The sequence below is a fragment of the Nothobranchius furzeri genome, chromosome 11 (assembly GCF_043380555.1).
Source record: "Nothobranchius furzeri strain GRZ-AD chromosome 11, NfurGRZ-RIMD1, whole genome shotgun sequence".
Classification (NCBI taxonomy): domain Eukaryota; kingdom Metazoa; phylum Chordata; class Actinopteri; order Cyprinodontiformes; family Nothobranchiidae; genus Nothobranchius; species Nothobranchius furzeri.
In genome coordinates this window covers 55,008,971-55,033,875 of record NC_091751.1, presented here as the reverse complement: position 1 = coordinate 55,033,875, position 24,905 = coordinate 55,008,971, and the positions used below count along the sequence as shown (strand labels likewise).

Genomic DNA, 24,905 nt, shown 5'->3' with positions numbered 1-24,905 from the left:
AAGTGGCAAAAAGCATTTACCTGACAAACCTTGGAAACAAAGGTAAACACAGCTGGCACCTGACAACACGCTGAGATGTGAGCAAACATTTTTTTCACTCAGAGAATATTTTAGATTTGCACACACACTAATTTAAAAGTGTAGATAGAACATTTTTAAAATCTCATTTAAAATTATAATTGGTCACAAAAATAGACGGCAAAACTAGCCTGACACAACTATGTCACATTGTCACTTAACATTTGTGGACTCACCCATCTTGACTCGCAACGGGGAAGGCTGTTGTTGGTTTAGCATCCAGGAAACAGCAGAGAACGTCTCGGCTAGTAGACGCTAACCGTTAGCATTAGCAACTCCACAGGCTTAGGTCATTTGTGGAGATAAAACATCCATATTGAAAATTAGTGGTAGTGGAGTTGCTGTTATCCATTCCGAGGCGAGATGTCATCTGAAAATAAGACTCCAAAACCTGCCTTCTGAAGCTCAGCTGCAATGTGGCTCACTTCTAGTTCCAAGAAGTTCTGTTTTTCCCCTACCAGAGTGTGACTTAAAAGGCATTCCTTCCTACTAGAAACCACTGCAAATGTATTGATCAAATTACTTTCTATAATTAATTAACTATAAAAAATAAATAAATCACATAACAAATAAGCCTATTAATGGAAAAATCGAAGTGCAAAGTTGCATCCTAAAATCACAGCTGTCTTCCACATCCAGGCAAAAACCGCTCTGTGTTTTCTAATGAAGGGTAGACTAAAGCCTTTGCATGAATAATAAAAGCTTGGGAGATTGTCACTCCGTAACACACCCATCCATGTTCGACTTTGCTCAGCCAGATGCTTTTGTCTACAAAGCTGCTTTGTGATTTGTGTTGCACAGTCTGTGTTGTCATCTACACAGGTTTGAACATGATATATCCATCTTGGGAAAAAAGGGGTTGGGAATGAACCCAGCTATGTGCCTCGTTGAGTTTTAAGTCATCTTAAGATTGAAATGATGCCTTTAAACCAAAAAAAAAAAAAAAACATGCTGTGTTTGAACATGAAAGCATGAGAAAAGAGGCCTCCCTGAAAGGGGTCGGTTATTGTTTTGTTTCTGCTTCAACACTTTGACGTTGATCCAAGAATATTTCTCATTTACCATGACTTTATGAAGCCATCAAAATACACACTTCTCACATCGTCCTTCAACTGTAGGATATTTTGCTTAAAAAAACTGCTAAGAATCATGATGACTACAGAGACAACGTTGGTGGCCAACCTGACATGAAGCAGGCCTGTATTTGTTTCAATTACTTGCTGAGCATTTTGCAACCCTTTCATTTTTACTCCGAACGCCAGCACAGCTCCACTGTATGCAAATTAGGGCTGCAACAAACGATTATTTGGATAATCGATGAATCGGATGGGGTCTCAGCAAAATTAATCGATTAATCGGATTACGTGGGGAAATTTTTTAAAACTGCTTGGGAAACGTTTTTTCCCTCCTTCCCTCACTTTATTAAACACAACGTTATTAGACAACAGTTCAATAGCAGAAAAAACAACATGCTATCACCGAAAATGTCTTACAGCTTCAGGTAAGTTGCATTGCAATGCAAAAATGTAAGCATTTCAACATGCTCCTGACTCAGGCTGGCTCACTTCTTTGAGGCTATATTGCCAGCAGCAGAAAACAGACACTTAGATGGAGTTGAGGTCCCTGGGATGGACAAGTAGGACCTTGCTAGCCTGGCCAACATGGGATATCTGTCTTGGTTCTCTTTCCACCACTTCAATGGACTTTCTTCTTTTGCAAGGTTCTTTTCTCCAAAGTAACTGTGGACCTCATTCCTCACTTGGACATTCTCATCATCACTAGCTTCCACTTGCCCTGGACTGTCTTCATCACCATCAGAGTCAAGGAGTGAGTCATGAAGAGTTCCTGATTTTGATTTAGGAGCTGCATCACTGGTAGATGTGGTCCTGCTACTGCTTCGCTGCTGCATATCCACCTCCCTTCTCTCTCCAAATGCCATTGCTTGGATTTTGCCCTGGACATCAAAGATTTCCTGTGGTGACAGAAACTTCAGGCTGCTGCAAGAACCACTGTGTTTGGTGCTGTGTCTGAAAAAGAAGTTTCAATCTTCCATCGCTCTTGCAGCTGCTCCACAGCCGTAAGCTTGAAAGCCTGCAGTGCAGCTGACTGAAAATCTGCACTCAGAGTGGACCTCAACAGCTCCTTCACCAGTGGAGGAATAGCAGATATAGTGGTGCGTGTTTGCCTGCTCGTGAAGACAGTGGCACATTCAAAAGGCTTAAGAGCCTCCGAAAGCTCCTCAAGCAAGCTCCGCTGGTCTGGTTTCAGGTCCAGATACGTTTTGTCCTTGTGTGTGACAGAGCTGTCAGACAGTGTTGCTGTCACGGGCCACCTTTGTTCAAGCAGTCTGGTGATCATATACAATGTGCTGTTCCGCCGTGTGCTTACATCTTGGACTAGGTTGTGCTCAGGTGTGGCCATTTGTTTCTGTTTTTCTTTAAGCTTTGTGGTGGTAAGCTCACTTCTTTTAAAGTGTTTAACCAGACATATTGCCGCCTTAACAGCTTTATCGATCGCTTGATTCTTCAAAGCAGAGTTGATCACAAGTTGTAAGGTATGGCCAGTACAACTGACAGAGGACAACCCATATTTCACCTCCAGGATGTTTGCTGCAGCCACATTGGCACCATTATCATGCACTAGAGCAATGATTTTGTTGAGAGGAATTTCAAATCGGGTTACTGCCTCCTCTAGCGACTCTGCATTGTTGGACACAGTGTGTCTGTCCTGCAGTGGTTTGGCGGTGAGGCAGATCAACTGCATTTCCCAGTCTTCTGTGATGTAGTGGCATGTAATTCCAAGGTGTGCTTCAGTGGCAACGCTGGTCCAGACATCAGCTGTAAGAGCAAGATTGCTGTTTGTTGATTTAATTAGTCTTAATCTTTTGAAATGTGTCCACATATTTTCTCTCCATGAGTTTGGTGAAATGGGTCCTGGATGGGAGGGTATAACCAGGATTCAAGGTATGGACCATGGCGATAAAGCCATCATCCTCCACCATTGAGAGAGGCCTCATGCCAGTCACCAGCATATTCAAGATGATATTTGTGATGACAGCTGCTTGCTGAGGTGTGCATGATTTGCTTGACAATAATAAGCTGCTCAGTGTTTGTTGTTTTGCCCTGGAGATCATAAAGAATAAAGTCAGCCTATTAGGACACAACATGAACTTTTAGCATAGCAAGTAAGGAAGTGTTGACTCCACCCAGCCCCTTTCATGTGTACCACGCGGTTCGCCAGACAACACCTCTTTCTGCCTCAATTTTCAAAAAATGAAAAACCAGAAATGAAGCCAGAATACTTTGAATGGGATGAGCAAGGGAGGATAAGGTATATGGACAGAGACCCTAAGCTACACCTATCTGTGACCTAAAATGCTGGGTCCAAGTTAAACAGCTTCAGGGCAATTCTCATCTGTCTTGTTTGATCTAATCTGTAGACATTAATTATAATTGGGGATGTCAAGCGACTAATTTTTAAATGTAATTAAACATAGGCTGTGAATTAATCAAAATTAATCACTATTTCCAAAAATGACTGAAAAAATAAGATGTAAAACAAAAAAAATTATGGATACCGCCCTCCTTGTGATGATGCCCTGGGCAACCGCCATAAAGTCACATCAAGAAATGCTGCTGATCGTTCCAATGATCCCAAATTCCCTTTCCAAAACAACACCAACAACTGAACATTTTAAATAGAGTCGCATTAGGCCACATGAAAGCAACTTAACCCAAAAATACATTACCCAGTGTATAACTGCACTCTCACACATCACACCTGCAGCAACAGTTAGGACTCCGCCCTCCCTTTTAAAAGTGTTTTCGCTTCTGAGGACATTGTGGTTGTAAAGCCGCATGTTAGTAGACTGGCCCCGGTGTGACCACCAGTTTCTGCAGGAATATAACGGCGGAACCGGTTCGCAGCAGCGCGAGTCTACGGGAAGACACCCCCCCCCCCACCCCCCCATTTATCTAATAAGCGTCGCACTTACGAATTTATAGACTTTTTTTTTTTACTAGCTTAGGGCATGTCTAGCCTGTGTAATAATCCGGGGCTTGGGGAATCACTTTTGAAAAGTTTTTAACTTACCCGGACACAGAGCTCTCTCCCTCCTCGCTGATGATTCCGACATTCCGACATGCTTGCGTTTAAGATGCTGCATCATCACCGTAGTACTCCCGTGCCATGCTAAGTCTGACCTACAAACATTGCAGGTAATGAATGTCTTTGCCTGAATTAAACAGAAAATGCTCCCAAACTTTAGAACTTTTAACTTTTTTGGATCTCGCTGCTTCTGCCATGTTCCTCTTCAAAACATCTGCCGGCTCTCCCTCGCGCTGAACTGACTTGCTGCGGTCTGCGCGCAAAGGCGGGCGGGGGTGGGGTGGGGTGGGGCTTTTGGAAGAGTTGTGCAACACAACCAATTGATGATGCAATTTGTTGCCAATGCTTTTAATAATCAATTTTTATTGATTTTATCGATTCGTTGTTGCAGCCCTAATGCAAATTATATGGTATCACACATCACAGACTCACAGATAAACCTTCAGAAATCGAGTTGGAAGCTAAGAGATTCTATTAAATTATAAGTGATGATTTCTACAATATGCACCCACGTTTCTTGCACGTCTCGTGTGTAGTTAAGCTTCTACAAATTGTCTATCATTTGCTGAGCATGTAGAAAAGCTCTAGGGCTACGCTGATGCTAGTCTGATTTCAACTTTAGGAATAAGAAAGATTTTTATAATTTAGATGGACTGACTCTTATCCTACTCTTTGTCAGGGATGTATATTTTGATATTAACTGAACTCTGCTTAAAACCAATGTGACACAGTTGTAAAACACCCAGAAAACTGCTGTACAATTACCTTCAGTTTGACTTAGTAGGACCGTTTATCATTTTGACATGTCATCAGCACACAGCTATACAGCCCCAGTGGAGAAAAAAAATAATAAAAATGAGCACATCTGTTCATTCAGCTCCACATCCAAGCTTTACCTTATTTAAAGCTACCTGACTGCATGCCATATTTATGGTGCCCTCAAACACTTCATTTTCCCAGCGTTCGGAAAAGGGGCTGACTCCGCCCAGATCATCATATGTCAACCTGCTGAGTGGCTCTCTAACAGTGCGTGAAGCTCAGATCAAAAGCGTTGCTCTTTAAATGCTCAGCCTTGAAAGCAGGGAAGGGACAGACTTCACAGGAATAAAGAAGCAATTAGAAAGGAGCTATGAATTTTAGAGTGTTCCGTGATTCCCAGTGGGTAACACAAGAAGAATCCTGTGGTAACCAGAGGAATTAAGATCTGATGACAGGTCTTTATCACATTTTGTGAAGCAGTTATATCTGAGGTCATACTGTCGCCTCAGTGATACAACTGTCTGCATGTTTTACAGCCTGAACTGTTCCTCCGACAATGACTGGTCTCTCTCTCTCGTCACCATCAGACTGATAACCACTGTGGTATACGGTGTTCATTTTAGGACATCCTCTGGTCTCATGTGTCACACATGAGATGATAAAGAAAAATAACATACCATCAGACTTCTAACTAAATAGCAACAGACAAAACGGTCTTAGGAAAACCTATCAGACAAAAATGTGTTAGGAAAAAGTTTGTTAGACAGTAATACATCAGACAAAAATACTTTATCTGACCATTTTTTTCCTGAGACCTTTTTTCTGACAATCCTTTTCCTAAAACCTTTTTTTTGGGGGGGGGGGGGGGGGACCTTTTCCTGAGACCTTTTTGTCAGTTGCTATTGAGACACACACAGCTGCATGTTGGATAGTTTCATTTATTGAACGAATAAGTAAATTTAAAGAATGTCTGAAATGTGAAAAAATGTCTTTTCTCTCTACTCACAATGTACCACAACATATACTACTAATATATGTACTAGTGGTATAATACTATATACTCACTAATAAATTGAGATCATAAGTTTGTAAAAGATACACTTGGTCTAAAAAGTTCCAAACTTATCAGTGAATAGGAGCTTTTTGAACACTGACTTGGATTTTTTTTATGTTGGGACTCTAAAATTTACAAAATTAAACTATGATGATATTAAATAACTAATATAAATTTTATTCCAAATCGCAAACCCTAGATAAAATAAGTTGTCCTAATGTGAACTCTTTTTTTAGGGAAGTGCTTTTCTCACTCTGTCACATGTTTTGCTGTTCAGCAGTGAGTCAAGCTGGTGGATCGGGACATCGTCCTCTTATTTCCCATTACCCTTTAGATCAATAGTTAATTACCTCCAGAAACGCTTCTCTTATCCAGCAAGAGAAGTGGACAGCAGGGCAGAGGAATTCAGAGTTACGCAGGGTGAGAACTGTCCTCCCACTTCTTCTACTTATTGGCCCATCAGCGTCTCTCTTGGAAGCTGGCTTTCCATTTTACACTCTGCCGGCACTTCATGTATATCTTTTTCCTGAAAACCACTTTTCATTTGTCATGCCAACACAGCAGCACACACACACACACAAATATTCATGCATACTTTCTTATACTCTCCAGCTAAGAGTCCAGTGTTTAATAAGAGATGATTACATTTATGGTGAGGATAAGGGCAGGAGAGTGGTGAAATATGTCCACATGTCCTGAACCTGGATCAGGCGCCGGTACTTACTCATATATAATGGGACAGGCCTCAGGCCCTTAGCTCTCCATCTCAGCTCATTTCCTTTCTACACATCAAAAGCCTTGTATGTATGTGTATTGAGGTCTGTACACATTCATGGCTCTATGTGTGTGTGTGTGTGTGTGTGTGTGTGTGTGTGTGTGTGTGTGTGTGTATGCTTCAGCACCTCTGACCAACAACAGTCTGTGGAGGAGGAGGCTTTTATTCAATCAGAACAGCTTCTCCCACCATTCGTAGTTTTACCCCCAATAATTCCTTCGAGCACTGGACACGCAGCACACCATACTATGTTTATTTCTATAGCACATTTGGGTCTGTATTTATATAGCGCCTTTTAGGGTTCTGCAACCACAGGAGCAGGTGATCAGCAGACTTCTGAGCTGCTAGTTCACATTACATTTGCAAATGACTTCTTTAAGACCTAACATGAAAGACAAGGAATTAGCTGACAGACAAAGGGTTTGTGCAGTGACCTGAACTGGTGACAAACAACTCCAACAACTTTGAAGCTGCAGGCACATTACACCGCCTTACCTGCCTTTCACACAAGCCCTTGTATGCATTAGCTTATGACATTGTTGCATTCAAATAATTCTGAGTCCAGCAAAAAAAAAAGTGTCTTTGTTTCAACAATCTCAAAATCCAATCACCTTGTTGCCCTTTTCCTGCTCCTACTAACGCCAGGATCACATCAGCTGTGAAGTGTCGAAGTGGATTGCTCATGAAATTTGCGCGCTGCCCGCTGCTCCTCTGTTCACATCAGGTGAGAACTTTCAACGAGCGCTTCTGATCACACCTATTGTTTTCCAAAAACTGCATTTAAAACTATGGAAACGCTCTGTTTCTCCGCAGGTGTGTTTGTGTCTTTGTTTCGTCTCTCTAGTCTGTTTAGCTATGCAAAGGTTATCACATTTATCAATTGCAGTGTTTTATTTTGAAAAATGTCTATTTTGTTAAATTTACCGGCCTGCCTCTTCTGTTTTGATTTGACTTCCTGCCAGAATTGAAGTGGCTCGTGAAAAAAATTAGAGCACACACCGAAATGATCGCTGCACGGCGCAAGCCTTCGTCGCGTTTCGCAGCTGATGTGACCGAGACCGTAGGTTAATAAGGGCACCGAAAAGAAGCGCTCTTCATTCCACGGCGCTTTGCGGCGCATCGTCGCGCTTCCACGTCTGATGTGATCCAGGCTGCACCCATTACTTTCTTTCTGTGTGAGGACCAGCCCGTGTTTCACTTTTTCTTCCTTGTCGTTTTCCCTGCAAATCTTCAAAGATGAAGGCGGGGGGGGGATTTTTTTCCTGGCAGGAAGGTTTGAAGGGGACCAGGATGGAGACCTTGTAACTACTTACTGGTTAACTTAATAAAGATTGAAAAAATGTTGAAGTTAAGTTAACAACAGGGTTTTGTGGACCTAGACTGATCAGAGCTGATGATGTGACTTTAAAGAGGCTAAACTAGCCATGGAATGGTGGTCAGGTGCTGAAAATGGGCTATAAGTATAGAATCCTTAGGAGCCAGGCTTTGTGAACGGCACACTCAATAATCAATTGCTTTTGTTCTCGCCTCTCGATTCAACAAATATTATATGTAGAAGCTTCTCTTTTCCTCCTGACCAAATAACTGTAATCTGATCTGTAGGACAGGTGATAATCGAGAGGAAGGGGTATAAAAAAAACCTTGGAAGCAGAAAAAGAAATGGGAAAAGCACATTTTTCACTCCGCCATCCACTGAGGTACTGAGGTTAGCTGGGTCACTGCAGCCAATCAATGACTAGCACTACTATTTTCCTCTAGGTGTGGCTTAGGTTATCTATTGCTTTCTCCTCCTGCACATATCAAGTCTTACCAGAGTGTCTTAGCGGATATGTGTGTCTTTATCTAGGATGTGCTCGCAACGTTTGATAGATCTGGCTTCTCCTGCAAACAGATGACTCACACAGTTTGAGGTTGAACTGTGTCACGGGTGTCGTTGCTTCCACTCCCATGCTCTAATATGTTGTGCATGTTGCCGATGCGGAGTGTCTGCTTATCCTGCAGATTGGCCTGATAAGGCCTTAGCACCCTTCCCACAGTCACCTGCAATGATAAGGGCCGAGCATGAAGCAAGACGGGTGGAACCTAACATGGCTGATAGCATCTCCTCAGCAAATCTCTGGACAACCGGAATGTGGTTGAAAGCACGGGCAGGAAAATCATAAGCAACACAAGACGGCTGCACAGAAAGTTTTGAACTTAATGGAAAAATACACACAAAAACACATTGTTTACTTTTTTTTCCCTTTGCTACTGCTCACATTCACCCTGGAAGGGTACAAAAAGTGTGCACATACACAAGCGTCCAGCCTGCATCTACCATATGGCCCTCCCAAGGCTCGGATGTCTCTGGGGTAAGGTGAGCTGTGAGGGGGGACTCTGTGTGTTCATACATGATATGCTTGGGTGTGTTTGCATGTGACTGTGTGTGTGTGTGTGTGTGTGTGTGTGTGTGTGTGTGTGTGTGTGTGTGTGTGTGTGTGTGTGTGTGTGTGTGTGTGTGTGTGTGTGTGTGTGTGTAATTGGAAAAAAAAATCCAGCAAAAATAAAGAGAATGAGGAAGCAGCGATAACATGAGGACTTTAATGAAACTGTATATTGTGATGGAAAATAAGATGCATGGATCCCACTTTCTTGCAAGGCTCTCTGCAGTACATTTTCACAGTAAGACACATTTGCAGCTCTTCAGGCACAGCCACTGCCAGCAAGAGTTCACATCAGGGTCGTCGTAGGTGACTAGGCTGCCTAAGTGCACCTTTACATTGTGCAAAGCCCCCGTTATGAGATGAGGGCATGTCTACTGGCTCACTCAGCCATAATGGCGTTAGCACTACTCGAATAGCTGTACAAAACAAGTGAAGAATCAAATTCTACTTTAGGTGGTTCCAGGTCAGCAGTAGTGCCTGTGGCCAAAATGGACTTATGTGTGAACTCAAAACATAATCCTCCAAGTCTTTTCATTCCTCCTGCATTCAGCCACAGACTCATGTTGCACATCTCTCTCTCCATTTGTCTCACTTATGACTTTCTTCTTTCGTTTAACAATTTAAAATGAACGAGCAAAGGAGCAGTTTTGCATTACCATACAAAGGAGACACAACGGGAGTCTTTTCACAGGCCATCTCCTTTGTAGAGCCGGTGAACTCACCAGTTACACATTAGGAGAGAGAAGCCTTAATGTAACATTTTTGTACACGCAATTACAGTTAAAACAGCAATATTTGAAAAATGAATGTAGAGCGATTAGAAATATTAGTCTGAACTGAAAAACAACAGCTAAATGAAGCAAATACAGACAATAAATCAGACTGTTTTCAGCAGTATTTTGCTGAATTTTACCCTTTTTTTTTAAATGATTATACTATTTTGTGGTTTGGTTATCCAGTCAGGTACCCAGGCGCGCAGATTGGGTGGAGGACGGGGGGGATCTGTTCCCCCCAGATTCAGATCGACCCCGATCCATCCCCCCCAACTAAGGCCAGAAAGAAAACAAAATCGGAGGTTAAGCACATGAAGCTCCTTTTTCCAATTACACTGAATGCAGCATGACGTAAACAAACACCGACTCCAGAGGTGCCAAAGTGGTTGCTGCTAGGACGCAGGATGAAGCGAAAAAGGCAAGCAACGATTACTGCATATTTAAAAAAGACCAACAATGTAAGTAGGCGGGGCCAATCTGTTTGTTTATGCATGTTGGTTATAGATTCAGTACGTTGTTGTCAGTGTTGGGACTTACTCGTTATAAGCACCAAAGCCTCATTGCTGACTTTAACAAGTCCCATCTACAAATATGATCCCTCATGAAGTTACTACTTTACACCAGAAGATAGTGGAGATGCGTAACCTTCAGGCTGAGCAAAGTTTTGGAGTTTTTAGAGTTTGAAAATCGTCTCCCGCCATGAGGCTCCCAGTCAGGGAGAGGAGGAGATGCGCACAGCATGAAGAGCGCAAATATGAGATAAAACGTATAATTGCCGGCAGGTCTGGTCTTTGTTGCCTGATCACTTTGTCTGGTAATGCTTGACTCTGATTATGAAGCAGAATATTGACTCTGATGAAGAAATTCACTCATCCGGCCGGGAAGATTGACGCTGCTGCATCATCATACAGCTGGTGCTGCACGAGAGGTGTGTGGAGTTTACAAGCTCCAAACGTTGGGTTTGATGTTGGTTTAACCTTCTCTGGGACGTGATGGATGTAGAAGTGATGGTAAAACACCGCAAACATGACAGACGTGGCGACAATGTAAAAAAAGCTGTGAAAAAGGGGCAGATGCCGAAGCGTTATGTATGGGAGTCAAGTATGCCACATAATCATAAAAAAGTCAAATATAAAATTTGAAAAGATATTTATATATTTATATATAAATAAAAACTTCCCAAATATAATGAAAATTTCTAAATAACGTAAAAATACGAAGGAACATCTGTTGGTCAGGCTGAAAAGTTTGGGAACTACTGCTCTAAGTGATAAGTGAATTTTGTTTTTTAAATGTATTTTATGTGCAGTTTTTTGGGGGCTTTTATGTTTTCTGTAAAGATTGGTGTGCTGAAAATCATTTTATGTTCTTCATAAAGCATGAGGTTTTGTTAGTAATTGATTGGAAGAATAACAAATGAGTGAATGAAATAGTGGTGCACCTCTGTCAGTGCGCCCCAGGGCAGCTGTGGCTACATCGTAGCTCATCAGTATCAGTGTGTGAATGTGTGTGAATGGATGAATGATACACTGTAGTGTAAAGCACTTTGGAGTCCTCACTCTGAGAGGCGCTATACAAGTGCGGGTCATTTATCATTTAGAGTGTTGATCAGGCAGAGCTTTGTTGCCAGCGTTCTACTGCATAGTGGCTTCAAACACGTATATAAAAGTGTTAGGTTTTACGTAAACCGTTGGATGAAATTACACAAACTGACTGAGCTCTAGTTAAGGCGCGTGCAATAGTTTGTGTATATGTACGTGTGTGTGCGTGTGCGTGTGTGTGTGTGTGTGTGTGTGTGTGTGTGTGTGTGTGTGTGTGTGTGTGTGTGTGTGTGTGTGTGTGTGTGTGTGTGTGTGTGTGTGTGTGTGTGTGTGTGTGTGTGTATGTGTGTGTGTGTTTGGGGGAGGGTACATTGGAACTTTGTCCCCCCAGTTTGAAAATCCTATCTGCACCCCTGCAGGTACCCACATTTCTTTTAATTCTTGAGAAAAATACAGAAGTATCAGTGACACACAGTAATTCACTTGAATGGAACTATTTTTGTTTACAAAAAATCCTCCTGAGCTTCACCAAACTGTGATAAATACAGTAATTTAATCCACAGACTGGATAAAAAAAAAAAAGATGTCGCTTTCTGGTTTATAGAAAACCCTTCTGAAACTATCATTTAGCTTTAGTAATCCAGAGTGAGGCACACGAACATTTAGGTGTCATCTGAAATAGTCACATTAATCTAATTCCTGAAAATGAGTCTTGTGTCTTTTCCACCCACCTGGTGGCACAGAGCCATTTGTTAAAATCTCACTAAATCCAATATTGATCTTTGTCCTAATTTGAATGAGGAAATGCTGTTAAAGAGTCTTTGATGATTAACCATTTATGGGTTTTGTGGTATTCATCATTCCTGTTTTGATGGGTTGGTAATGCTTACTTTGTTTCATGGAAAACTTGCCATTAGCTGTTATTAGTTGACTGAGATTAGTTTAGAATAATTTGTACATTTATTTAATCAGTTGGATCCTAACTTTATTTTCCAATTAATGCAAACACGAACATTTAAGAGGCACCCCAAGTGGCTATTAAAGTAACTGATGTTCTGCTTTCTTGGACTTCAGCTATATTTTTATATAAACTGTTATTTGGCTTTTAAATGTAAGTTTGAGTTTTCTCTGCAGGGTGGCTGGGCTCTCCCTTAGAGATAGGGTGAGAAGCTCAGTCATCCGGGAGGGGCTCTGAGTAGATTCGCTGCTCTTCCACATCGAGAGGAGCCAGTTGAGGTGGCTCGGGCATCTGGTCAGGATGCCTCCTGGACGTCTCCCTGGTGAGGTTTTCCGGGCACGTCCAACCAGGAGGAGGCCTAAAGAAAGATGCAGGACACGTTGGAGGGTCTATGTATCTCGCCTGGCCAGGGAACACCTCTGGATTCTCCTGGAAGAGCTGGCCCAAGTGGCTGGGGAGAGGGAAGTCTGGGCCTCTCATCTTAGGCCACTGCCCCCGCGACCCGACTTGGGATAAGCGAAAGAAGATGGATGGATGGATGGACTGAAAATATACATTAAGCTGTCTATGAAGTCAGCCTTTGCCTTTCAACACTTGGTCAGACATTGTTAATCACCAAGGCTAACAAATTGATAAATATATACCTGCATCAGCATGCTGAAGTGAACTCTACTTAGATATTTTAATGCATTTGCAGTGGTCTCTAGTAGTATTAAATGCCCTATACATCGTTCTCAGGGGAAAGAAAGCTCTGGTTCGCCTGTTTGAAGATGTAGGAGTCAACTGGAGGAGAAAGTGGCTTCAGATGGCAAGATTTGGAGTCTTATTTCCTGATAATTGGACATCTCACCTCTGATTGGATACCAGCCACATGACTCTACCACTGACTCTGTTTGCTCTGCAATGTGGAGGTTTTATCTCGACAAATACCACAAGCCTGAAGGAGTTCTGCTGTGTGGTGGTGTTGCTAAAGCTAACTGTTAGCTTCTACTGGCTAAGACGTTCTCTGCTGTTTCCTGGACGCTAAGCCAACAACAGCCTTCCCTGTCACAAGTCAGGATAGTGAGTTCATGAATGTTAAGGGACAGTGTGATGTCACTCTGTCAGGCTTTTCTAATCCTAGAGTTTCACCATTTATTTTCTATCAGAAGCTAAAGTGGGAGATAAGTGTAGGAGACTATTTTCATGTTCAACCTGCATGAAAATCTCAGTGAACAACTTTTTTCAAAAATGGTTTATCGGTGAACCTGCTGTTCGGGTAAAAATAACTACTACATTGTAATATGGCAGTTATTAAGGAGCTGTATGTTAACATATTCTCAGCCACCTTGTTTTATGTAGCAGTACTTTAGAAGAGCGTGGCTTAGTCACTGACTTTATGTCAGAAAACTGAGACAACACATTTTCCTCTGCCTTGTTCTTCTTGCTGCTCATTTGTAAAACATGCATACTGTATTTCTTCTGAAACTATCCAACCTTCCCCTTCTTCTGAGTCTCGTTCCATCTTCCTCTGTCTGTCTTCAACCACTGATTAATCCCCATTTCTTCCTCCTCCCAACCACCCAGTTCCAGGCCGTTAAATGAGCTGCTTTATCAAAGCCTAATTGGTTAAAGGGCAAACAGAAATAAGCAAAGGCTCTCCAAGTAGAGGAGAATTACTGTTTCTGTTGGCAGGAACGATCCTTTGTGCCACAGAGACAACAAAGAGGGATGCAAAATGGAATTGGGAGATTAGAGAATGAAACTAAGGTAGAGAAAGGAGAAGTGCAGAGGGAAGTGGGTGAGGTGAAACAGGCAGGAAGGAATTGGGAGAGAAACAAACAAGGTTGAAAAGGAGCGCTGCACACGCTTTTTCCTTAATGTCATGCAAATCCTCGATTTCAATCTCTCCCATGTTAGCTTTCTGCTGTGGGTCTCCATGCCCCTCTTCAATCATTTGTTTGTGAATGTATATCGCGCCATGTGTGTGTAATGTAGCGTGTGCGCACCACTACGACTGAAGTATGAACCCAAACCGTTTGATCCTTCATTGCAGTTTGCCCAGGTGAATAAATACACATTTACAAAGACCGCTGCATAATTCTGCTTTAGTTTGTTCTGTCTTTTTTTTACAGTCAACAACTAATAGCTTCTTTTCATCCTCAGAATTTGGACAGACTGAAAAAAAAAACATTTTTTCCCATCCTTTTTGTTTTCTTTTCTTGCTTTTAATGGCTTACAAATGGATTTCATAAATGAGAAAAGTCATAATTGAAAAAAATCTCTAATCTAAACTTTTATCATCGGATTCATACTCATAAAGTTAAAAGATTCCAGGTTATTTTGCTTGCTTTTAGCACCCCCAGTGTCCATTATTAATTCACTATAGTTGAACCGAAAATGAAACTTTTCTCCTCGCTGTGTGTTTGTCTTTTTAACACCTTAATCCAACTGCTGAAATGTCTTCCCAGCCTTCGTTGGTTTCTAGAGGAGCGATCCTTCACTAAAGCAAACAAATCAGCTGTTTTAGTGATTTAAAACATGCAGGAAACATGGAAGCAGACTCCAGCTCCATCCTGTCAGCTCGACTCCACAACTCCCTCCACCAGCAGAGACCAAGTCCGGTATTCTGGCCACAGGAGGTGGTGGAGGTCTGAGTAACATTTCATCAACCATGTAAAGGGTCGTTTTGTCACATGTCTCAAGAAAATGGTTTAAAAATATGAAAAAGTTGCAAAGTATCCCTTCAAAAGTGAAGATCCACCTTTAAAAATGAGACACACCCTAAATTCCCATTCATTTTGCTCGTAGCCATCTTTCCACATATCCGTCAGTCACCCAGTTCATCAACTAATTAATCTCGTATCAGGTGTTTGTGTGTGTGGATTGATTAAATAAATCAGCCATGCATCCATATGGTCTGAGCTGCTGATTCCTCAAGCACATATGCAAAAAAGACAGTTTTGATCTGATTTCCACTTGTAATTAGATCATTTGTGACAGGACAAGCAAGGATAAAGTGGTCAGCAGATCCACTTTCACACACACACACACACACACACACACACACACACACACACACACACACACACACACACACACACTACAATAAAGCCAGGAAAAAAAGAAAACAGCAACAGATTGGAGTTAGTTCAGTGAGCATTTTAACCTTCCCATGGGGTAACTTCTTTTCAATTAGCAACCCAAACAAGAAAATCACTTTCATCTATGTTACTGAGGTAACCCAGGGGACATCTCCATGCCCATCTGCTTCATTCTCATCTCATCTTCTAAAAGCTGAAATCACACCCCTCAGCTTGCAGGGAACTTTCACCCTGCCCCTCCATCTCCACCCTGTTTCATTCACCACTCATCTTTCATCCGTTTGCTGTCATTTCATACAGAGTAAACCTTTTGAACCTCAAAATATCCGCCCTTGCAGAGGTAGCAATTTGGTCCATGGCTTGGTATCTGCAGCCTGTGTTAAAATCTGATGAGCACAAACAAGAAAGCCGCTGGCAAATTATAGAGAGCCAGAGCTGGGAACAATCCTGAAGCAGCCTTGTAAATGATTAAAGAGGCGAAAGAAAAAACATGTATATGAAAAAACTAACGCTAATAGTGCTCTTCATTCACTCTTGTGCAGATGCAGACCGCCACAGGAAAGCTGGTGAGTTCCTGTCTCTGTTTTATTAGATAGGATGACTGACGGTGCAGCGACCTGGGAGAAGACACCATCATGTAACCAGGAGTGGAGCCAAAAGATAGTGACTGTGGCTGCAGCCCTTGGAGTGTCCGGTCCCTCAGGTCCCAGCGTGGAAATGAATATATATATATATATATATATATATATATATATATATATATATATATATATATATATATAAAGAAACACGAGGTGATAATAGCTACTGTACCAGTGGCACCACAGCTTATTCAGTTGTCTCTATCAGGATGGACAAAGAAGTAGGAGGAAGGAAAAAAGGAAAGAATTGGACAGAAGAAACAATTTTCTGTCTGTTTGCTTTTTTTTCCTCTCAGCATACAAGAAAACTTCTCATCAACACTGTTCAGGAGTTTGTTTAAGCTTTTTAGAATGCTAAATCACGCTAGGGGGTCACTTTTAACCAGAAGATATTTACTTACGTGTGTTCCTGGGAAAAAAATATCAAAAGTTGGAGAATTTTGCAGATTTGACAGGCAGTTACAACAAAGCTTTGTGCTCCTGCTTTGAAAGAGGGATTGCTCTTGGAAAAATGAATCTCAAGCAACTCTTAATAAATGTTTAAACCTTTATGCTGCATAAAATGGCTTTCATGCAGTAGTTTGTTGTATAATGCTATGGTATCCACATTTAAAACAAAAAAGTGTTGTTTTTGTAAGAACATGTGTAATTTTGAGATCAAGGACGCTGCATTAGGGGAAAACCACACACAACCAAAGCAATCCACGTGCCATCCTGGAAGCCGGGGACGCAGCAGCGCAGCCCAACAGAAAGCATCACAGGCGTCTCCAGAGCGCACCGCGCGCGCCGCGGCCACATCTACAGCAAGTGGATTATTAGTCCTAGATTCTTTATTTACCTTCCATCGCAGATGATGCGGTGAGCAGCACGCATAGAAGCGCAAACAAATCCACTGTCATGGCAGAAGAAGGGGAGTCTCCACAGCCCGTCCCCAAATAATCAGGACGCACAGCGCGCGTCCAAAAAAGAAAGGAAAAAAAAAAAAAGAAAAACAGAATCCCTTGCTTGTCAGAGCGGTACTCCAGCAGACAGCCTCTGTTGTGAGTCACATTTCAAGCCGTAGTAAACAATGTGTGACAGTCAGCGCAAGGGACAAGCGGAGTATAGGGGCCGATGATGAGGGGAGGGTGGGGGGAGTGCGTGGATCGGGGGAAGGACAGAAGGGGGAGACCCGAAATTGCCTGCTCACAGCCCCATTAGGTGTCCGGGGCCAATCAACGACTGGAAGCTGAAACTCACTAACCAATGGCCAACCCGCCGCTCCGCCCACCTCGCATTGTCAAAACAAAACTTTTCCTTGACCTATTTGAAGCGGCGTCCGCTGCTCTGAAGGGGAATGACGCCCCCAGTCGGTTTATGACCGCTACTGCACCCTGTGGTCGGACTTCAAAGACTCAATACATTTTATTTTATTTTATTCCACTTTGAAGATTTGGTTTCTACCACATGACATTCGAGCTCAGATGTTATGCACCCGAAGCCCTGTCCCTCCCTTCCTGCAAACTCCATTCGCACTAAAACCTCTTCCTCCGAGTTTGGACAAACTCAGCCTCTAATGATATTAAACAGGCGCTGCACATCAGCTCCATCCTTTGGCCTCTTGACCCTGTCTTTTATGTGTGTGTGTGCTGCAACAGATGGTGTGCACAATGGGCTTTCCCTGCAGGGACACAGAGGACCAGAGTCTGCTTCAGCAGAGGAAGAGGAAGAACCCGCCTTGTAGCCCAGAACCATACACCTGTCTTGTGCTAGATACGTGACCCCCCCCCCCCCCCCCCCCCCCCCCCCCCACACACACACACACACACACACACACACACACACACAAACAAAGTCCCTGGAGCTGAAGAACTGGGATGGAGCTGTTAAACTTCAACACGAATAGGTCTGGGTTTTCTCCGGGCCAGTGGATGGCCTAATACTTCAGTGTTGTCCCTTTGCAGAACACTGGCCCAGATTCTTTTCACCTGCCTTTTTACGTAGAATAAATTGAGGATTTGAATATTAGGTACAACTTAGAATACTAATTATGTGCCTCAGTCCCATGCTCAAAATTTCTGCCTTGGTGGATATTGAACTGAATTCCCAAATGCATAAAATTAATACCCAAGTGTGTCTTTCACATTTTTCAGCTAGAATTTATGTTCACTAAATTGTTTATGAAAACATGTTGTGTTAAAAATGCAAATTAATCCTGAAAATGAGTCTTTAAATCAGTTTTCCACAGAGCATATTCTGGATAACATTTGCTTACAAATATCATTGAAAATCACCACAAATTTTGAAGTCTTTAAAAACTCTGATTCGATAAATCAAACAGCATCCATGAGCTCATTTAAACAGCGGCTAAACATAATGAATAATAAAACAACCGTGGTGCATAAGAGAAGACAATTTTAAGTGATTTTAGCTGGACAAAGGTAACATTGACATGTAAAAGAAAAATATACCATTTTAAGGAAACTATGAATTCAAACATTAAAGACCAAGCTCACTCATTTATTCAACACATTTGCAGTGCTCTCTAGAATAAATACATGCCTTGTGAGTTGACCTCTGTTGGAAAAAAAACCCTGGCGCTCCTGTTTCAGGAACAAGAAGTGAGCCGGAGCAGAGGTGTGCAGAAGAAAGCAGTTCTGGAGTCTTTTTTCCAGATATTTTAACATCTCACCTCTGATTGGCTAACAGCAATATGACTGTACCACTGACTTTGTTTGCTCTGCATTGATATTTTATCTCCACAATCAACACAAGCCTGAAGGAGTTATGCTGCGTTGTGGATTTGCCAAAGCTAACAGTTAGCTTCATCTAGCTGCTCTCTCTCTCTCAAATGCTAAATCACCACACCCTTCCAAGTCACTACAGCCCCCTTCAGACAGGCCTTGAAAAACGGAAATGTTCCGTACTCTGTCCGTAACATCTTTGTGTCTGAATACAAACATCTGAATAACGTTTTCCGTAATTAAACCGGACGAAGCCCCTAGTAACAGGTCCGGACTTGTTACGGACAGGGTGGCTGCTTCAGACTGGTGAGGTCGAGTACCGGACAGGGAGGAGGGGGAGGAGGAGGGGATCGGGGACACTGTGCGCACCTAGATAGCTCGCTTCTGTAGCATGCGGCGAACCATGGCAGCTTGCCTCCTATGGTACCATCTAGATATGCGACGGAGCGCTTCACACCGCTTCAGTGATTCATTTAACCATTGAGCTTCATCATCCAGGTCTCTTATGCGGATTGAATTGTCCGCACATATTCCAGAATGTCTATCTGAAAAGGGTTTAAGATGGGTGAGTCCATGAACATGAATTTGACAACAGGGCATGCTATTGACTGGCTCTTTTAATCAGAGCAATGCCTCTATTTTCTCTTGGCAGCTAATACAGGAAATCGGGGTAGAAGACTATTTTCACATTTAGCCTGCATGTTAAACTCAGTGTGAGTGATTTTATTTAAAAAAAAAACAACTAATAAATGTTCTCAGTGAACGTGGTCTTTAAGCAAACCTCTATGGTATTTTTAAGTTATTATGCAATTCTCTTCACTGCAGCAAAACTCACAAAAATATATCTAAGAGTAAAGACATGTCTTCAAAAAAACATCAAGTGTGTAACAATTTGGAGGAATGTAAATGGCCCACCTAAACTGTGCTACGCTATCCTGTACTGTACTTTACTATACAGTACTATACTATGCTATGCTATGCTACACTATACCATACTATACTATGTTATGCTATACTATACTATACTATACTATACTATACTGTACTGTACTGTACTGTACTGTACTGTACTATGACTTACTGAACTATACTGTATGGTACCAGACCATACTATGACATACAATACTATGACAAACTTTACTACACTACATTATAATAATAATAATAATAATAATAATAATAATAATAATAATAATAATAATAATAATAATAATACATTTTATTTAAAAGCGCCTTTCAGGACACCCAAGGTCACTTTACACAAAACACGTAATAAAATACAATAAAACAATAATAAAATCCAAAGAAGAAAAAACAAAGAGAGAAACAGTTCAATAAAATCAGAGGTTGTAGGCAGATTTAAACATGTGTTTTGAGTTTTGTTTTGAAAAGGGTAAAACTGTCGATGTTCCTGATGTCTGGGGGAAGTGAGTTCCAGAGTCGAGGAGCAGAGCGGCTGAAAGCTCTGCTCCCCATGCTATGCTTTGTACTATGCTATACTACACTACACTACACTATACTATACTATACTATACTATACTATACCATTCCGTACTGTACTATACCATTCCGTACTGTACTGTACTGTACTATACTATACTATACTATACTATACTATACAGTTCCGTACCGCACCGTACTGTACCGTACTGCACTGTACTGTACTGTCCTATACTACACTATACTACACTATACTATACTATACTATACTATACTATACTATACTATACTATATCGTGCCATACAATATACTACAAAACATTACAAAAGGTCAGTGGAGGGAGGATAGAGTAAAATGAGAATATTGTTCTGAACAAACCTCAAAAATCTTCCGCCATACCCATGAAGGATTAGCCCACCTGTGTGGAAAATGACTAAAATCTAACAAAAGTACACAAATGCATATTCTGAAGAAATAATGTAAATTAGAGAAAACGATAGAGACAATGCTATAACTTAAAGTTCCAATGGGATCTGGGAGACTCAGTTCTGTCTCTTTCTTTGCTTCAGCCTTTTTTGTTTTTCTTGTCTCAGATTTGCTTTTGAGAGAATTAAAACAAATGTTTAGCTTAGAGCTAAGGAAGTTATCTTGAACTTACGACCCACATTTTTGGGTGTCACTAAAATGTGTGAATTGTAATAGGATAACCATTTCCCTTTAAACGTATGCAGCTTACTTCCATCAGCTCTAAGTCATTTGGACTGTGTCCCTCTCTTGTGCCCCGCTGTGATTCGACTCCTAGCCTTTCCAATGACAGAAATCAAACCTGCTGTGAATGGACGACGACTCAGACATTATAAATGATTGTTCCAGTTGCGGCAAACAAATGAACGGGGGCAGACACAGGGCTCCGGGAACACCAGGCAGCCGGTGCTAACCTGGGAAGGTAGAAGATGAGAGCATTTGTCATTTTTAATGGTGTGGTGAGGAGTGGCACAAAAGTGAGGCACTGCATGGCCCCTGGTGCTGGGTGGTTTGTTGGACTCTCATAGCCACCTAGTGTTATTTTTCACGCACCAGTGATTATACTGTTCACCTCCATGGGTCATATCCACAAAGGCCGGTAGGAGAAAACTGTCTCTGTTTGCTGTCAGTGGCCTGGGGAGAAAGAAGGAAGGAAGGAAGGAAGGAAGAGCATGAGGCTAGCGAGAACAATAGCACTTCTGCTGCTGCACAACCTCCCTTACACACACACACACACACACACACACACACACACACACACACACACACACACACACACGATAGCACACGTGTTTATAGTCATTCACCTACTCACTACACCTAAAATGCTCCACTTCAGCTCAGAAGCCTCCACCCAACACCAACAATGAGCCTAAACTCAAAGTACCTATCTCTCAATGTGGCCTGTTTATTTTTTATTTTTTATTAACTAGTTATCTAGTTCTATTTTCATTTAGCTCTTTCAGGACCAGGTTTTATGACATGACACGGCAGTAAGCTCTGATTTCAGATCCAATAAGTGGACTTCACACTTCACTTATGATTTTGCCCTCTAAACATCAAACCTGGACTTAATCTCTCATATCTGCTGTTTTTGGAGTGTTTTGTGGCTTTCTGAATGAAAAAAGGATCAAATTAATTAATTTCAAGACAAAAATCTTGTACATTTCCAACCACTACAAAACCAAACAGGTGTAAAACAAAACAGATTTTTAATTCGACAGGAAGAAAGATGTTTTGAATTTGTTTCATTATTCAAATGTGTGGTGCAGAGATGGAGAAAAGGAAAAGCGTAGCTGTTGACAGCCCCTCAAACACCAGAAAAGAAATAAAAGATAATGTTATTGGTGCAGAATGAGAAAGACAGTGAGATGAAAGATTTGCTCTTTCAAAGTGAGTTTGAAGATTGGTCCAGGCGATAAATATGAATGAATGAAATAAAAGCTGGAGTCAAAATGGAGACAGGATTCAGGTGACAGAGGGGAGCGGGGCTAACATTCACCCTCAGGGCACCAACTGGCTAGCAGGTCAAGCTTTTGCTCCATCCATCTTCAGAGGTCTGCACTGGTCATAGACAATTTGAGCACAGGGTGAGGACTGAATACAGATGTGCTGTGGACCAGTGTTGCCCAAATAAGGGGTCAGGACTTTTCTGGTAAATCCCAGACATGTTTGGACTTTCTGGGTCACTGCTCAAGAGTAGCATTGAAAAATAGGTTCATTACAGGGGAGAAACAAGGTAGGCTGGTTAGCTTAAAAATGTTTTTCTAAAGAGTGCTCAGGCAAAGGTGGTGTCTCCCTGGATTACAAACGGAAACGTTTTTTTTTAAAGCACGTAGACAATGTATGTCAGCTACTTCTACATAAAAGTTTTAAAGCTGATCTCAAAGACTCGTGTGAGAAGTACAATGTTTTGTTCAGAGTTTCAAGAGTAGAATCACTCACTATATGACAGCAGGTTACACAGGGAGATGTGGCAGTAGCTAAAAAAAGCACAATCTTTAATCTGACAGGTGCCGTAAGTGATGGTACCTGTGCCCCGCTATCGGCGCAGTCACTTCAGAGACATTAACTGCACTGCTATGACACAGAGTGACTCAAAAAGACCAAAAAGCAGCTTCACGAAACCGTGGAAATGCCTGTGCACACCTGTAAACACGATCCACGGTTGTTAAATGTTAAAGAAGACTGACTGCATTCCAGCCCTGCTTGCAGAAACCTGCGATCTTAGTTTGTTTTGCTGCTTTATTTGAGAAATCTCTTTAATTTAAAGAAACTCATTACTTATGTCAGAAGAACTGAAAACCAAAACAGCAAAAAGAAGCATTGCCTGCTTTTGTCCACAGCAATTAAAATGCATTTATTTTACTCTTGAGTGGAGATCTTATCTCCAGCGAGGTTAATGGGGTTCTTCTTTTGTTAGTTTTTGTCTGGAAACATTCAAGATTGTTTCCTGATAACTACATTTGCACACCTCTCTTTAGTCTTTTGCATCGTTCTTTTTATGCTTGAACCTTTACGCACCTCATTCAAGCAGCTGCCCCGTAGCAAACAGCATCTGACATGTACTAAATTGTTTTTTTGAATGACTAAACATGTAATCACGGGCTAGTTCACCCCAAGCGCTGTAAAAAGTTATTTTCTGGTGGCAGAAATATCATTTAGGTGGAGATCTTCTTAATGAGGAAAAGCAAAGCTAAGCTGACAGCTCATCGCTTCAAGTCAGCTTCTAGTGTCATCCGTCCCGCTGGCTTTTGTGGAGTTGTTTGTCTCATGGGGGACACTATCAAAATGCAGCTCCTTGTCTCCTCCGACCCGTCTTTTTCTCCCCTTCCTGGTCCAGTGACAGAGAGCTGAGTGCAATCTATCAGCCTCAGTCAGGGCTTGGTGCTTTGTTGAAGCTGTGTAAGGACAGAACGCAAGTGCACAAGAGTGCTCATTTCTTAGTTTGTCACACTAAATGGGATAAACATCTGGTAGAAGAGGTGGAGAGAAAACTCGGGTGTGAAATCAATCTAACCTCTGTCAGCCATGCACTGATCCACTGTCACAAGCTGACCTCTGCAGCAAATGAAACTTCTGGACTGCATTTGAATACAAAGAGTGGACATTTTGGGTCTGGTTTGGCACAGGAGATGAAGTGCATGAACTTCGACTCAAATGATCGTTCTTCGATTCTTTAATAGGAGATGCAAAATGTGATTAATAAGCTTGTGCAAAATAACTCAATGTGGAGATGGGAATAATTATATGTAAACATGTGATTGTGTGATTTAAATATATTATGGAAACAAGTACATTGAAATGATCATTATTTATTTTTCTTACTGGATGCTGAACGGTGACCGCAGTAGGACAGTGCCAAGCTCATTTTTTCAATTTTCTGGGTAATCAGTGGTTCACAATAAACATTATGGAATTTGAGGACAATTAGTGAACTGATTATTTTGATTTTGACAGAAACACACCTGCTACCAAAAGAGCACATACATCATGTTTTGGTCTCCATGAACGTGTGCACAAGTTAGATACCAGTCAGGCATCACTTTTGCAGCAGAGAACGTTCTAAGGCATATTTAAGGCACACATGTCACTTCAGTTCACATTCAACAATTCCTTTTCAGTTTAATTCCCTTCTGTGTAAATAAAGCTGCAGCTATACAAACAACTAAAATGACATGGCTTTTTACAAAATTACAACAAAATTACCTCAGAGAAAGTACTAGAAAAAAAAGTGCAGTTAATGTTTCTGAGGATGGCTGCAGTGCCAACTACAAAGGTAAAAACAAATCAATACTCTGTGTTTAGAAAATAAACAAACAATAGAATTTGAAAATACACAACAATTTTGGTCAGTTTTCAGGTTTTGCTTTAGTTTTTCTCACACACAAACATTAAAATTAGCCTCTAAATGCATTTAATTATAAAATAACTTCAGCCTTCAGCCAATAAGGGAAGAGTGGTTTTATCATAAAGATGGCTGCAGCCAACAGACAACACCTGTGGAGTTTTTTGATTATCTTAA

The 24,905-nt window shown here is 41.5% G+C and overlaps 1 protein-coding gene across 3 annotated transcripts in view; it reads right to left on the bottom strand.

Annotated features, from left to right (window-relative positions):
* Positions 1-17,244, bottom strand: part of LOC107384019 (ephrin type-B receptor 1-B) — a 331,212-nt gene extending 313,968 nt beyond the window's left edge. For 2 of the 3 annotated variants that reach the window (XM_054739946.2, XM_054739938.2), the window contains exon 1: positions 17,031-17,223. In XM_054739946.2, the coding sequence (XP_054595921.1) occupies positions 17,031-17,091 (61 nt within the window). In that variant the 5' untranslated portion in view covers positions 17,092-17,223. Of the gene's footprint in view, positions 1-17,030 lie in introns of all 3 variants that reach the window. The other variant, XM_054739931.2, reaches the window with a different exon arrangement.
* Between the last annotated feature and the right edge of the window lie 7,661 nt (positions 17,245-24,905).